Below are 13,260 nucleotides of genomic sequence, written 5' to 3'. Positions count from 1 at the left end.
AATGAGATCCAAGGAAGCTTTTAATAAGGGCTAAAATTAGTCCATGATGAGTCCTCCTGAAAAAAGGCATGTAAAAAATCCATGTTCCGAACTTTATTTATAATTTTTTTATTATTATTATTTTAAACCTAAATATCCCAAGTATTGCGGGAATCTAAATCTCTCGTACTCAGAATTGAATGGATTAGAATCAGATGTGAGCTGAAAAATGTTTAAATCTTATCTTATGGCAAATGGAAATAAAACAAATTAAAAATCATTTCAACAGATAAAACATTTTTCCATCCACACAACAATGCAGAATGGGTATTATGCACTTTTTTCAGATAGCCATAGAACTTAAATGGCAGAAGAGATGCATTTTAACATAAAAGCAAAATTTGAGGTCAAGTTTAGCCAAATCTTAAGACCCTGGAAAACTATATTCACAGAACAAACGTCGATATGTGTTAATCCAAGCAATCGAAGCACTTAAGTTCAGGGCCCAGTGGACAGCAAAGGCTAAAACATAATATCTGAAAACTAGTGTTGTTGCTGCTGCTCTTGAGCTTTTAGTTTTGAGCTAAAATAATCTAAGGTACTTCAAGTATATTCCAAGATATCTTCTTATAATATTATGTAGTGGTTCAGTTAATATCAAGCTTAGTTTTAAAAGCTTTTTTGCTTGGTTTTGCTTACTTTAGCTAACCTAAGTGTGCGGAGGACCTGCACATCTAGTCCTTCAGCATAAATAAAACATTACAAGTATATTTTAAAAACATAGGTAAGATATGATGTTGCTGTGCTTCAGACTTTGTTTTCTAACATTACACTTTATCAAGATGGTTGGACTTAAGTCTGATAATTGTAACACTTTATTTTATAAACAGATATTCTCACAGAGAATTCATACTATATCACCTTTAAAACAAATAAGAAACTAAATAAAATGTAATAGCCTGTGATATTTCTCTGAGGAAGCTTCTCTGATCATTCTTTATAAGTTTAAACTTTAAGAATTTCAAAACTATTTTCAAAACAATATTTAAACTCACTTATTTCCAATCACACTGTTTAAAAAATAAATAGGGTTACGTGATGTCGTTGTTAGATAAGCTCCAAGCAGCATAGTAATAGACAGTGCTGTTGCAGTTCAGCTCATTGCAAGTTTCAACTAATCAAATGGTGGGGTTTTGTTAGATACATTTACATGGTGCTTTAGGGAATAAAGTACAGACAAAAATAGATGAACACTGTATTCAGTACACTGTGAGAATAATGTGGTAATGCTTCAATAGTTTAGGCCCTCTTTTCCAATAATTTCAAATAATGAGATAAAACTGATATATGCCTGTAGCCAGACTACATGCTTTGCTCTAGTGCTTGCATTTTCTAATATTCAACATGAAAAGAAAGCTGTTTGCATAGAGACAGTTGTTTGCACAAAATATATGTTAGCATCCAGTTTCATTGTACAGGTCTGATGCAACATGTGTTGTTTTCTTCTTATTTTAATTGCATATTTGCATGTCTATTATTTCAAAGAGCTAACCGGAATTGGCATAGTTAATACTAAAGTTGCAGGCACTAAAAGATGTAAGCAGAAAAATAAATAGCAAAACTTGCAACAGCCTTTGTTAGATGATCTCACGTACCTAATTAAAACTTCTAAGTATTTAAAACAACTTAAAAATAATGCATCAGACTAATACATTGGCAAAATACAGCTATTAAGCTTTGAAGCAATGAACAGATAAAAATGGAACTGAACAGGGCACTCACTTGTGCTCTAATGAAAAATATCAGAATAACATTTCATTTTATACTATTTCATTGTTGTTATTTATGTTTTTCACTGCATTTGGTCTGTCATATAAAATCTATCAAAATAGTAAATATCAATGTGTAAAAAGAAAGTCAAAAAGAATAGAAATTAAGTGGATAGAGCCAAAGAAGAGATCCCAAGGAAAAAAACCCCCTTCCATTTATTATGAATACCTCCCAGTCTGTTCTACCAAGAATAGTATAGTTAGTTCTAATTAAAATAAACTCTTTAACTTTCAAATTCATGACTTTGCTAAATGTTAGTCTGTATTTATAAAAAATTTCCCCTTCACTTTATTAGAAAAGAGTGTCAGATTCTTGGATCATGACTTGAATTTTCACACTACAACCTTGTTCCTTTGACCAACAGTTAAAAATATCTTTTTGTTTCAGACTTTGGGGAGAAACGAGATACAGTAGTGAATTTTGACAAGACTCAGCAGATCAAGTTTGTCTGTGTGAGGCTGAATCTGCATGCTTAATGTTTGGCTTCAAGTTGCTATTTATTCAGACATCCTTGAGAACAAAGTGATGTGATATAGCTGCAGCAAGATTTAAAATTAGGATAAAATCATTATGTAACTCTGCATCCTAATTAATTGCAGAAAAGTGAAGGGATTTATGTTTTGGCATCCTACCCATTACTTTAGTCACCTTCATAATGCCATCCTTCAATTACATTTCATTTCTTGCTAGTAAGAAATACAGGTGTATAGTGACAGTTTTTTGTTTTTTTCTACTTGGCATGCCAAGATTTTTCCAGAAGAAGATAATTATATATCCTTGGTTAGCCTAGTCATGATGAAATACATTCCTGATACGATTCTTTACAAAAGGGAAATGAGAAGACTCCAGAGCTGGGCAAATTGAATCCTTAGGAAAATAACTGCAAACACAGTGGTCCATACAGTATCAGGTATAGGTCTCTTAGGTCTAATTTGGATTTCTATCAGAGTGGAAAAACAAATGAGAGTCAGACCCTGCATACTTAGAGAAAAGAAGGGTTGTGATACCTAGTGTTGCTACAAATAAGTTGCCTTCTCCATCCACTTCCCCAGTGCCACACGCTTTGTGAGCCTCGTACAAGAGGGAGGCTAGTTGTGTAAGCCCACGCAGGTGGCCAGCCAAGTCAGCAGCGTTTGTGCTCAAGGGTTCACGGTATTTCAAAGGCAGGTAGGACTAACCCTGACATGTCTATGGAATGCACACAACTACATAATCACATCAAATGACCTGGGAATACATCTCTTTCTGGTGGTGCCGATGGTAGCGCTCTCCAGGATGTGGCAATCTGAGAACGCCAGAGGGAAGGACTGAGGCTAGTTAAGCAAGAATAAAGCACAACAGGGAGCACGTTTCCCTCTGTAAGCAGGTGGAGACCTTGGCTGTGCGTGTTGTGTTAGGAACCAGAAAGCCCCGAGAATGCTTAGCAAATACAGACTGCTGCTTAGCAAATCCTTCTTGCGGTGTTGCATCCAACACAACGCTACGCCAGGCAGGTAAAACCTGAGCCTCATCAAGTGTAGTGAAACAGGATACCAAATTATATTGCTGCTGATTTAGCCAGAGATTTATTTTCCAATATTTTGTAATGGTGTCTCCAGACACAGCTTCAGTAACAAACAACCTCACTGAACCTGTGAGCCTGATCTTCTAGGTTACAAACTGGCATTCCTGAGTAGTCACAGGAGCTATTCTGATTAAAATCAGAAAAGAATCTGGTTCCAGGAGTAGCTTTGGGTCCCACAACTCAGTTGTATGAAAATGAACAAAATTACAGATCTGTGTTTTCACCAAGTATTTTTGAACATTACAAGATTATTAAAATGTTCTGATGTTACTTTTCTCCAGCAAATTGTCTAAGTTTTCATACAGAATATTTTGCGGTTTTAAATGAAACTGCATTCAACATTTTGACAAGCAAGACTGCAATAAAAAAAATGGTTTCCTTGCTTATATTTGCTGCCACCAGATGTCACTGTGTATATTAATAACTGATGACCCTTTCCCCCTTTTTTAGCTTTTCTTCTCATTTGATTTAATCAAGTATGATTTCCAAAAAGATGAACCTGTTAGAAATAAGCATGGTTGGTGCGAGAAAGTTAAGAAAGGTAAGTATGCATTATAATAGGATACAATAGCCTTTTGATTTTAATACAAGTACTCTAGAGATTTTTTTTTTAAGGAGCCTTGCTACTGCATTACTGTGCTACGCCAACATCAACTTTTACTCTTTACTCTTACAAAAGCAGTATGTTTCTTGATCTAAGGCAGAGCAGTATTAAAGCTGTGCTGACATCAAAAGAACAGTCACTTTGCATCTAAGGGTGACTACACAAGTTGCAAAGCAGTAGAAACAGGTAAGTTGCTATTATAGCGTCATGCCTACTGAAAGAACCCTGCCAAACGTGGCTCGTGGTCTTTTAAAATTATGTGTAGCAAATTAACATTAAGGTAAAATACAGGAAATATACAATGATATCTTATGTTTACATTCATTTCAACTTCTCTGTGTAGGTGAGGCTGGTCTTCTCATTTCCAAAGTGAATGCAAAGAACCCCTTCTTCGGTTATGCTGGCAATAAGAGACACACAGAAAAGAAATTACTCTGTGATGTGTTTAGGAAAGGAGATATTTATTTTAATACTGGGGATCTAATGGTTCAAGACCAAGAGAATTTTCTTTATTTTTGGGACAGGATTGGAGACACCTTCAGGTATAATCATTGTTTCTTATTACATTTCTTCATTAAAAAGCATAGATGTACAGAATAGAATAATACTGTTTTATTTGTTTTCAGCCATGAGTGTTTGATTTATAACTGTCTTGATATAGTTTATAACAATTTTGAAGTGGATGATAGGGGCTTAATTTTGTAAATAATGCACCTGCAGAGCTGGCTATCTAATTTTCAGAAGGTTTGGTATGAATTACAGCTTTTTGAACATTCTTTCTAATGAGCATACTAACAAATGATAGATTGGTTGGGAGCTAGGAGAGCTGGATACCAAATTAGAGAAAAATGTGTCAAATACTGAAGAATGGTCACATTTGACATGTTTAGATGTATGTCAAAGTTTTGAAAACCGTTACATGAGATTATGATGAGCTTTCATTGTCCTTTGAAGTGATATCTAATATCCAGTCCCATTTCAATGACAGATGCTGTCTTCCGGTGATCAGACCGCTAAACAAAGGTGACAAGTTGGAACAAATAGAAGGAGTTATTAATCTAAAATGAATGAGTTCCTAGTAAAGTTAATGTTTTTAAGCACAGATGTCCATATGGTTGCATGCGATTAAATTATTTTTTCACTTGTTTTAGATGGAAAGGGGAGAATGTTGCAACCACTGAAGTTTCTGATGTGATTGTAATGTTGGACTTCATACAAGAAGCAAATGTGTATGGTGTATCTGTGCCAGGTAAGAGAAGCATTAGCTGTGTGGTCTTTTTTTCCTCAAGGTTTTGTTGTTAACGCTCATAACTTTTATTTCATGTTATAGACCTATGAATCATTTCTGATAGAGTTAGCTGTTTAATACCTAGCTAAAATGGAGCTGCAGATAATAAAAATACCAACAGATTGTGAATGAGCCAGTTAATCATGCCTTTTGATGTGTATTTTTGAAAAGCTATTTTTCCACGAATTTGTGATAGCTACATAATTTAGTTTAAAGTGTTATTAAATTCACATCTGTGGAAAATCCACATATCTATGTGTCAGAATAAAATCACGTCAACAAGCTAAAAATTAAAGTTATTCTAAAGAAAAGTATATTCATTACTAAGTGAAGCAATTTTCCTGTCTTAATTCACTTTAACCGAGCCTAATAAACCATCTATAAACAGGAATTTTTCAAAAACCAAGGACCAGATAAGAGAGAAGAGGAGAAGAAAACAAATAAACTATATACTAAGAAAGAAAAGAATATAATTTCTTCTCAATAATTTTTTTCTTTAGTTAATTGTCATGCAGAAATCTGGGCCTGATTTCCATTCATGCTAAATCCTCTTTAGAATATTCTTGAATGATAAAAGAGTTTTAAATTTGATAAAGGTGTCATTTACCCCTATTTTAAGACCACCACACAAGAAAAATCGTAATAAAGAAGAGTAACTGAAAAGTAGACTCAAGATTAAAACATGAGGGCTTCTCATTTTATATACAACTTTTACCTGCAGATTCTTACCTTTATAAAGAAATAACTGAACCAGTTTATGTGACACTGTCTTGATAATTGTAGTTAAACATGCACAAAACAATTTCACCACAAAAGCTGTAGCATTACCAGAAAAGGATTGTAAGGAGGCAATGGTGGAATGTCTCTGTTGTTATTGCTAGCTGATAGTTAAAATGAGCAGTTACTTTGAATGCTGAAGTTTATTGTTTTTATAATATTTTACCTGTTTCAGTCTTTCCCATAGACCCAAAGTGCTGTCTCCCTTCCCAAACAAACCAGTTAGAACTTCTTGACACTTCTGATCGCTCTCTCAGCCAAAAACATTCAGATCCACAGCCTTGACAGAAGAGACTGCCAAGAGAGAAAAACTAAAACTGATGAGAAGACATAATTGGCAAATCTGGGAAAGAGGCTCAGTGCTCTGTTTTTGAGAGAGAGGGATGGTATTGATGTTTATCAACATGTATTGATGAATACTGAACACAGATAGATGGTACTCTATTTATGCTTAACCACCTAACTTGTTTATGGCATTATTTCTTAACTTTAACAGCTCAATCTCCAAAAAGATGCAATACCATATAAAATATAAATACAATTTTTTTGTGTTACTGAAACTCAGAAAATGATATGTTATTGTCAGTTTATTCATGTGCTATAGTTTTTTTTTAAATTAAGGTTAATGACAAAAATCTAAATTTTATTAATCTTTAAAATTTTATGTCTCCCTTCCTTTCCTCCAGCTCATGAAGGAAAAGCAGGAATGGCCTCTCTTATTTTAAAGGAGAATACAACATTGGACTTGGAGCAAATGTATAAGCAAGTTGTGACCTATCTACCAAGTTATGCCTGTCCTCTCTTCTTAAGAGTGCAGGTAAACTGCATTACTGCACCATGCATATAAACATCTACATCGTGTAAACATAGCAATGGTTAAACGAATAAAAGTCAGTATGGCAAACAGAAAGAAAGTGTTTGCTCACGTATCACGTAATTTAGTTTTTTAGTTTTTTAGTATTTTGTGAACTGGTCCTATTTACTATCTTCATTAATGAGGTCTTAGAAGAGGAATTACACAAACACATAATGCAATTTGCAGATTATGTTAAACTGGGAGGAACTGCATGTATCTGTAAGGATAGAGATCATACAAAAGGATTTAGGGAGATTAGAAGCACAAACAAAAAGATTCAGATTAGTAAAATGAGAACCAGTGCATCTGGAGAAAATAATCTAAAATCCATTTTATTTAGTAGAAACGAGAGAGCAGAGAAGTAAAGCTAAAGCAGGAGACACACTGATAATGCACAACAGATGAGATGTTATTTGCAGTGTAATACAGCTGCAAAAAGGTTAAAGCATTAACAAATGTACCATATTTATTGTTTCCGAATTAAAAGTGTTTATTATTGCCACCATCATTATCATTAGAGTGCCTATCATCCCTAATTGTGTACTAGTACCTTGCTGTGGTTGCTGTCCAGTTTGGCATAAAAAATTAGTCCCTCCCTCAAAGAGTTCATAATTTAAATGTAATATAAGAGACTATATATGGCTAGAAAAAAAGGGATGGGTATAGAAAACACACACTATTGCTTATCAGCATCTTAACTTTCAATAAGTGTTTTGGAAACATCATGACAAAGGCAAGCAGCAAAATGTTTTTGAAGATGTTTATGAAGGAAGTCTCCTAAGTCTGAGGGGAAGATGAGAAAAAACAGATGGTTATTTGAAAAGAGAACACAGGTTATGTTAGCACTCTGGGCCAATCAGAGATGGAAATTGAAAAAATATATTTCATTAAGTCTAGGAAGATATTCTTTGCAGTAGCATTCTGATATGAACAAGCAAGAATACAGTTGAGAATGTTGCAGCCATCAGTTAATGAAATGATGAGAACCTAGACTAGATAAATTGCTATTCATATGTACAGAAAAGCCTTTATCACAGAGATGCTGTGCAGAAGGAATCTAAATCTTTGATGTATCTGGAACTTGGCTTCATCTGAATTAGATTTGAATTAAAATGCCCGCATTACAGATGAGTAAATTGTTGTATTGCTCTCTTATCAGGAAAGGAGGTAGTGGGTGGAACTTCAAGGAAAAAAAATGAAATTAAAACCTCATTGACCTTGATCTGATATGTAATCATACATTAGAATATGTCAGAAAGTTTTTTAGATCAACCAGAGCAGGTAGATCTGGATTAGATACAGCTCTGTGAATTGCTGGAGGTGATACTTTATTTTCTGTTTGCAGAGCATACGCATATTTGTAAATGTAAAGGTAGAAGAGAAGATGACAGAGAGAGGTCATAAAGTGTGGGGGAGAGGATAGGAGGATAGAGGAGAAGAATCAGAAGGCAACAAACTCTCAGAAGTCCAGGGAGCATGGGGTAGTGTCAAGAGCAGAATTAATGAATGCATTGGGGGCTGCTAACAGCTCAAGGAGATAAGCAATGCTTGCACTAATATTTTGTAAGAAAGAGGCCATTAGGAATTTGGCAGGAGTATTTAAGGCAAAAATGGAGTGCAATGGCAGAGACTTAACTGGAATCATCTAGAACGACAGTGGAGTTGTTGAATCCAAGACTGATTGTAAATCATATGCTGAGTGACGTTTGAGGTGAAAATGAAAAAAGGCATTCACTGGGGAGGTTAGTGGTGTCTGCAGCAGAAATTTTTGATGGAAAAGGCTAAATCTTATTTGTTTTGAATGTAGAAAGGACCAGGCCAGTGTGGGAGTGTAAGAAGAAATGAGTAGGTAGCTGGAGTGGAATTACTGGAGAACTGGATGTGTTAGAGAAACAAGGCAGATGGAAGTTGTCTGTTGTTGTGACAGGAGACAAGAAAAAGGAGGTGTACTAGACATGACTGCAGTGAAAGGAAAGGGGAAGGAAAGAGGGGAGTTTTATATTGTTCAAAGTGATTGGAAAGCAAGACAAAGTTTAGAAAAAAACTAAATAGCAAAAAAAAAAAAATTCTCACTGGAGATGCCTCCCACTCCTTTTCCTAAGGGAAACACTGACATTAAAAAGAAGCTTGAACAAAACAGTACAAAATGTGTGATGAGAGTAAATAGAATTACTCTTAGATCAAGTAAACTTCTGAAAATAAATGTGAATGTGAGCAAAAGAAAAGGATCTCAGTCTATCTACTGAATAATAAATCTTTATTTCTTCCATAGGAAACAATGGAAATGACTGGAACTTTCAAACTACAGAAATTTCATTTGGTGGATGAAGGTTTTAATCCATCTACAATCACTGATCCACTTTATTTTTTAGATAGTTCTAAGCAAGCATATGTCTTGTTAACCAAAGAAGTACATGAGAGGATCTTATCTGGACAAATGAAACTTTAATGAACCTAATGCTAGGTTACTAAGAGTCAGTCTATATGAGCTACTGTGCAAGAAGTGATAAAATTAATCACCAGTATTTATATGTAGTTATCCAAAATAACATTTTATATATTTGATACTTAAAAGCAGGTATCTCTTGTATCTTTCCTCATTTGATCATTATTGATCACTAATTATTTTCTACCTCTTGAGACCAAATATAACCAAATGACCTGTAAAACATGTCTGAGATCTATTTTATCTTAATTCTGGAATTTAAATGCTCTGAGTCTGCTAGTTTTTCTTAGTACTAAATAAAAACGAGGGATACGCAGAATGATATGTAGAAGAAAAGGACTCAAAAAATGAGAAATATGTGGTGATGAAGGTTATTACTTTGAGAGAGAGAACATGCCATAAACATCTCTTCTACTGTAGTTTCCACTTCATATATATATCCTTATGAATATATATTTTAAGAAATAAAGACTTGATAAGTGGTTGGAAGAAAAAACAACCCTTATGCAGAGGACTTTGATGCAACATAAGATGAAAGAGAACGAAGGAGAAAATGCCCTCCAAACAAACCTGAAACTAAAAGGTTTATACCAACATCACTGCTGAGACTTTTTGTCATAATCCATGCTCTTTCTTTTATTTGTAAACTGGCTGTTTAGATTGTCAGATTCTGAAGACAGGCCATGCTTCTATAATTTGTGTAGTACCGGATCAGCCACAGGCAGAGACAATGTGCATACTTAAAGGGGAAAATAGCTCTTATAGCATAAAAAGAATGATTAAAACAATAATATTAGCATTTTATATCATACATATTGACTAACAAATAGCTTCCTCGCTCTTGTTAACTGTTAGGGATTATTATTTTATGGGTACTAAAATATAGCAGAAATTTTAAAATTCTAAATCATGTTCTAATATACTGCTTTTTAAAAGTTTTCAAATAAAGCATAAATTTATTTAAAAGATATTCCACAGTGTCTTGGTTTGATTTAAGTCTGACTGTATTACGTCTGTTTTGTGTTTGTTCCGATATACTGCTCACGCAGCAAAAACATGGGGACAATGTTCTCCTCTAATGGATTGTGATGCCAGCTTTCATCAGTGTCCTAACAGCCAGAAGCAGTATTGTAGCATACTGTGAGGGAGATTCTGTTCAACACCAAACATCAGAAGTCACTTTTCCAGCATGACTGTGGAATGAAAATGCCCTATCATAACAGATTAGGATGTAATTACTTTAAAATTTCATTTTTTTTCTTTCAATTTTGTTTTTAAACAAGATGTTAGACCTTTATTGAAGTTGTGTCAACTCTTAATTTTTGGTTATCATTTTCATTGATTTTCCTTAAAAATGCCCACCAAGGATGCAGTAAAAATTATACAAAGGACTATAGCTTGCATATGTTCCTGAATCCCATATTCTTTATGGGATTGTCAGTACAAATAAGTGAGCTGGCAATTTTGCAATTGACAAAGCAGCTTTATGGTGGATGTTGACATAAAAGATTAAGAAATGCGTAGATAACAGGGAAAGGAGAGGACTGCCGGGTAAGGATGGAAGGCACCACCAGTCTAGCATTTCCTGAGCAGTTTTATATCTCTTTCTTTTTGTAGTTCCCATAACCGCTGTCTATAACAGAAAGCTGTTCTTTTTGCTGCTAATTCAATTGGTCCTGAATACCATTACTCTGTTCTGGTCATAGTTGCACTCTTCTAGTCATGGACTGCAAATTTAAGAACCAAGTGTTTATAATCAAATTAAACACAACTTTGCAAATTAGTTTATAATTTTGAGCAAAGCATTGGTTGCTTAAATCAAACACTATTTTACCTCTTATGCCCATTTAACCTTAATTATATGCTGACAATACTTCAGGATCCCTTTCTATTTATTACAATATTTATTTATTATTTATTTTTCATTCCTTTTTTATTATATTTATTTATCTCTTATTATTTATTTATAAAAATGATGCAGCTCCTATGGCAAATAATATATTTTAAAGAACTTTTTAAAAATTAGTGTCTGAGATCTTCAGTAGCATGTTGATCTTGTAATAGAACCTTGTAATAATATAACAGTAATCTTGTAATAGAACATAAACTAACGTAATGAAATCAAATACTCATTGCTACCATTTTTAATTCAATTTTGGTATTGGATTTACCACTTTTTAAATTTTGCTACAAAATTTGATCCTATTCTTGGCATTAATGAAAAGGTCCTACCACTTAGATAGAACAGGAAAGAGAAAAAAAAACATGAAGATAAAAGACAAGGAGATACAAAAAATACTTCCTATACAAAAAAACGGAATGAAAAAGATGTTTGGGAGTGTCATCATTCAGTGGCTTACACGTCAAGTATCCAAGATGTAGTGAAGAATGTTGCTGTGTGGGGAGGTTGGGGGAAGAGAGAAGAAAGCACTAGAGGAAGAAAAAGGCATATGGGCTACCTTTCATGCTTTAGCCACTACTAGGGCAGCTGATTGGTGATTCCCAGCTCTACAGTGTATTATAGGAGCAGTAAGACTTTCCCAACTTAGCTGGCTTGAATAGCCTGTATTTGTGTCACGGCAGCAACTCCCCTCTACTCCTTAGCATAACCTTGACAGTCTGGACAATCTGCCTATTTTCAAGGGGTACTAAAAGAGTTCTGTCCTGTACCCATCTCCAGAGGTAGGATGGTTGTGATGCAGGAAAAGATACAGAGCTGTAGGCTCCGTTTTTCCTAAAGGAAAAACAGTATATTATTTGTAGTTCAGTAATTCTTTCTTTTAGCAAGTAGGTTAGGTGCCAGCAGATGAACAGAAGCATGCTACAGCAAATTGTCACATTTCCCAAGGAGATGTAAATTACTGAACTGGCACTGAAGTTAGCCTGAATGATAATGATGTTTATGCAAAACACGAAGAAGGCCCTTACTTTCAGAATAAAACAGCTGAAATATTTGTACCAACCTGTTCTCTCCCTACCCTCATGCCCAGATCAACATGCAGAACAGGCTGAGGTCTTGAGCGTTGCTGCAAAACTGTACACCAGTATTTGCCCTGGAAGTTTCATTTTGTGTGGTAGTGGCAAAAGAAGTGGCTAGGGTGTGGATGGAGAGCTGCCCTGCTAACCTCACATATTAAAAAAAAAAAGAGAGAGAGAGAGAGAGAGATTAGAATAAACAAATGTAATCTCCCATCAATAAACTATTGATTGTCTTCTTTGGTGGATGCATAAAAATCTAATGATGTCACTGATTCAAAATGTCAAAGTGGAGGTTTAAACTTAAAAAGTACGTTGTGTGTCAGCCTCTAAAAAACAGACTGCTCTTAGCTTTAGACAGAATGGCACGCACTGTAGATTGTTTTCCACTTCACTAACCTTGCAATGAAATAATACTTGTAGTTGATAATTCTACTGTTGTTCTAAATAAGTGAACAGGTGTATGTAAGTGAAAAATACACCTCTTAAAGACTGCCATTATCTGCAATTCATAATGCCCTGTAACATTGGGAACTGGAGGTGACTAAGCCAATCAGATATAGTGAGATCCAGGGAGGAAAGAGGAGGTTTCAAACTCTTTACCACTTTCAGGTAGAGAGTAGCGCTTCTGGCTATGTAAGGTTTCGTTAGAAAGTGGAATGGAGTCCTTAGGCTGTGAAAATTCTTAAAAAAAAAAAACCCTGAATCAAAACATTAGCTATGAAAATTTGAACAGTACCCCGGATTTCGTAAGTCGATCCTGATCTCTGTAATAGCCCAAATCAAACTCGGATACAAAGAGACTATTATTTTGGAAAAGTCTGGATTAAGTTCCAAAGGCACACCACAGTTTGAAGCTCTGCTGCTTAGAACGCTTCCTGTTATAAATACCGTTACCATCTTTTTATGTACTTGTAAGCATATTTATATCCTGCAGCAA

At 34.7% G+C, this 13,260-nt stretch overlaps 1 protein-coding gene across 1 annotated transcript in view; it reads left to right on the top strand.

Annotated features, from left to right (window-relative positions):
- LOC106487961 (long-chain fatty acid transport protein 6-like) overlaps positions 1-10,220 on the top strand; it is a 39,727-nt gene extending 29,507 nt beyond the window's left edge. Inside the window, exons 6-10 of the mRNA XM_067315401.1 lie at positions 3,824-3,914; positions 4,321-4,519; positions 5,129-5,226; positions 6,729-6,859; positions 9,171-10,220. Of these exons, the coding sequence (XP_067171502.1) occupies positions 3,824-3,914; positions 4,321-4,519; positions 5,129-5,226; positions 6,729-6,859; positions 9,171-9,347 (696 nt within the window). The 3' untranslated portion in view covers positions 9,348-10,220. The remainder of the gene's footprint in view (positions 1-3,823; positions 3,915-4,320; positions 4,520-5,128; positions 5,227-6,728; positions 6,860-9,170) is intronic.
- The last annotated feature ends 3,040 nt before the right edge of the window (positions 10,221-13,260 follow it).

This window comes from Apteryx mantelli, chromosome Z (assembly GCF_036417845.1).
Source record: "Apteryx mantelli isolate bAptMan1 chromosome Z, bAptMan1.hap1, whole genome shotgun sequence".
Taxonomy (NCBI): Eukaryota; Metazoa; Chordata; class Aves; order Apterygiformes; family Apterygidae; genus Apteryx; species Apteryx mantelli.
Note: the sequence above shows the minus strand (reverse complement) of the source record. Positions and strands in the feature narration are given on the sequence as shown.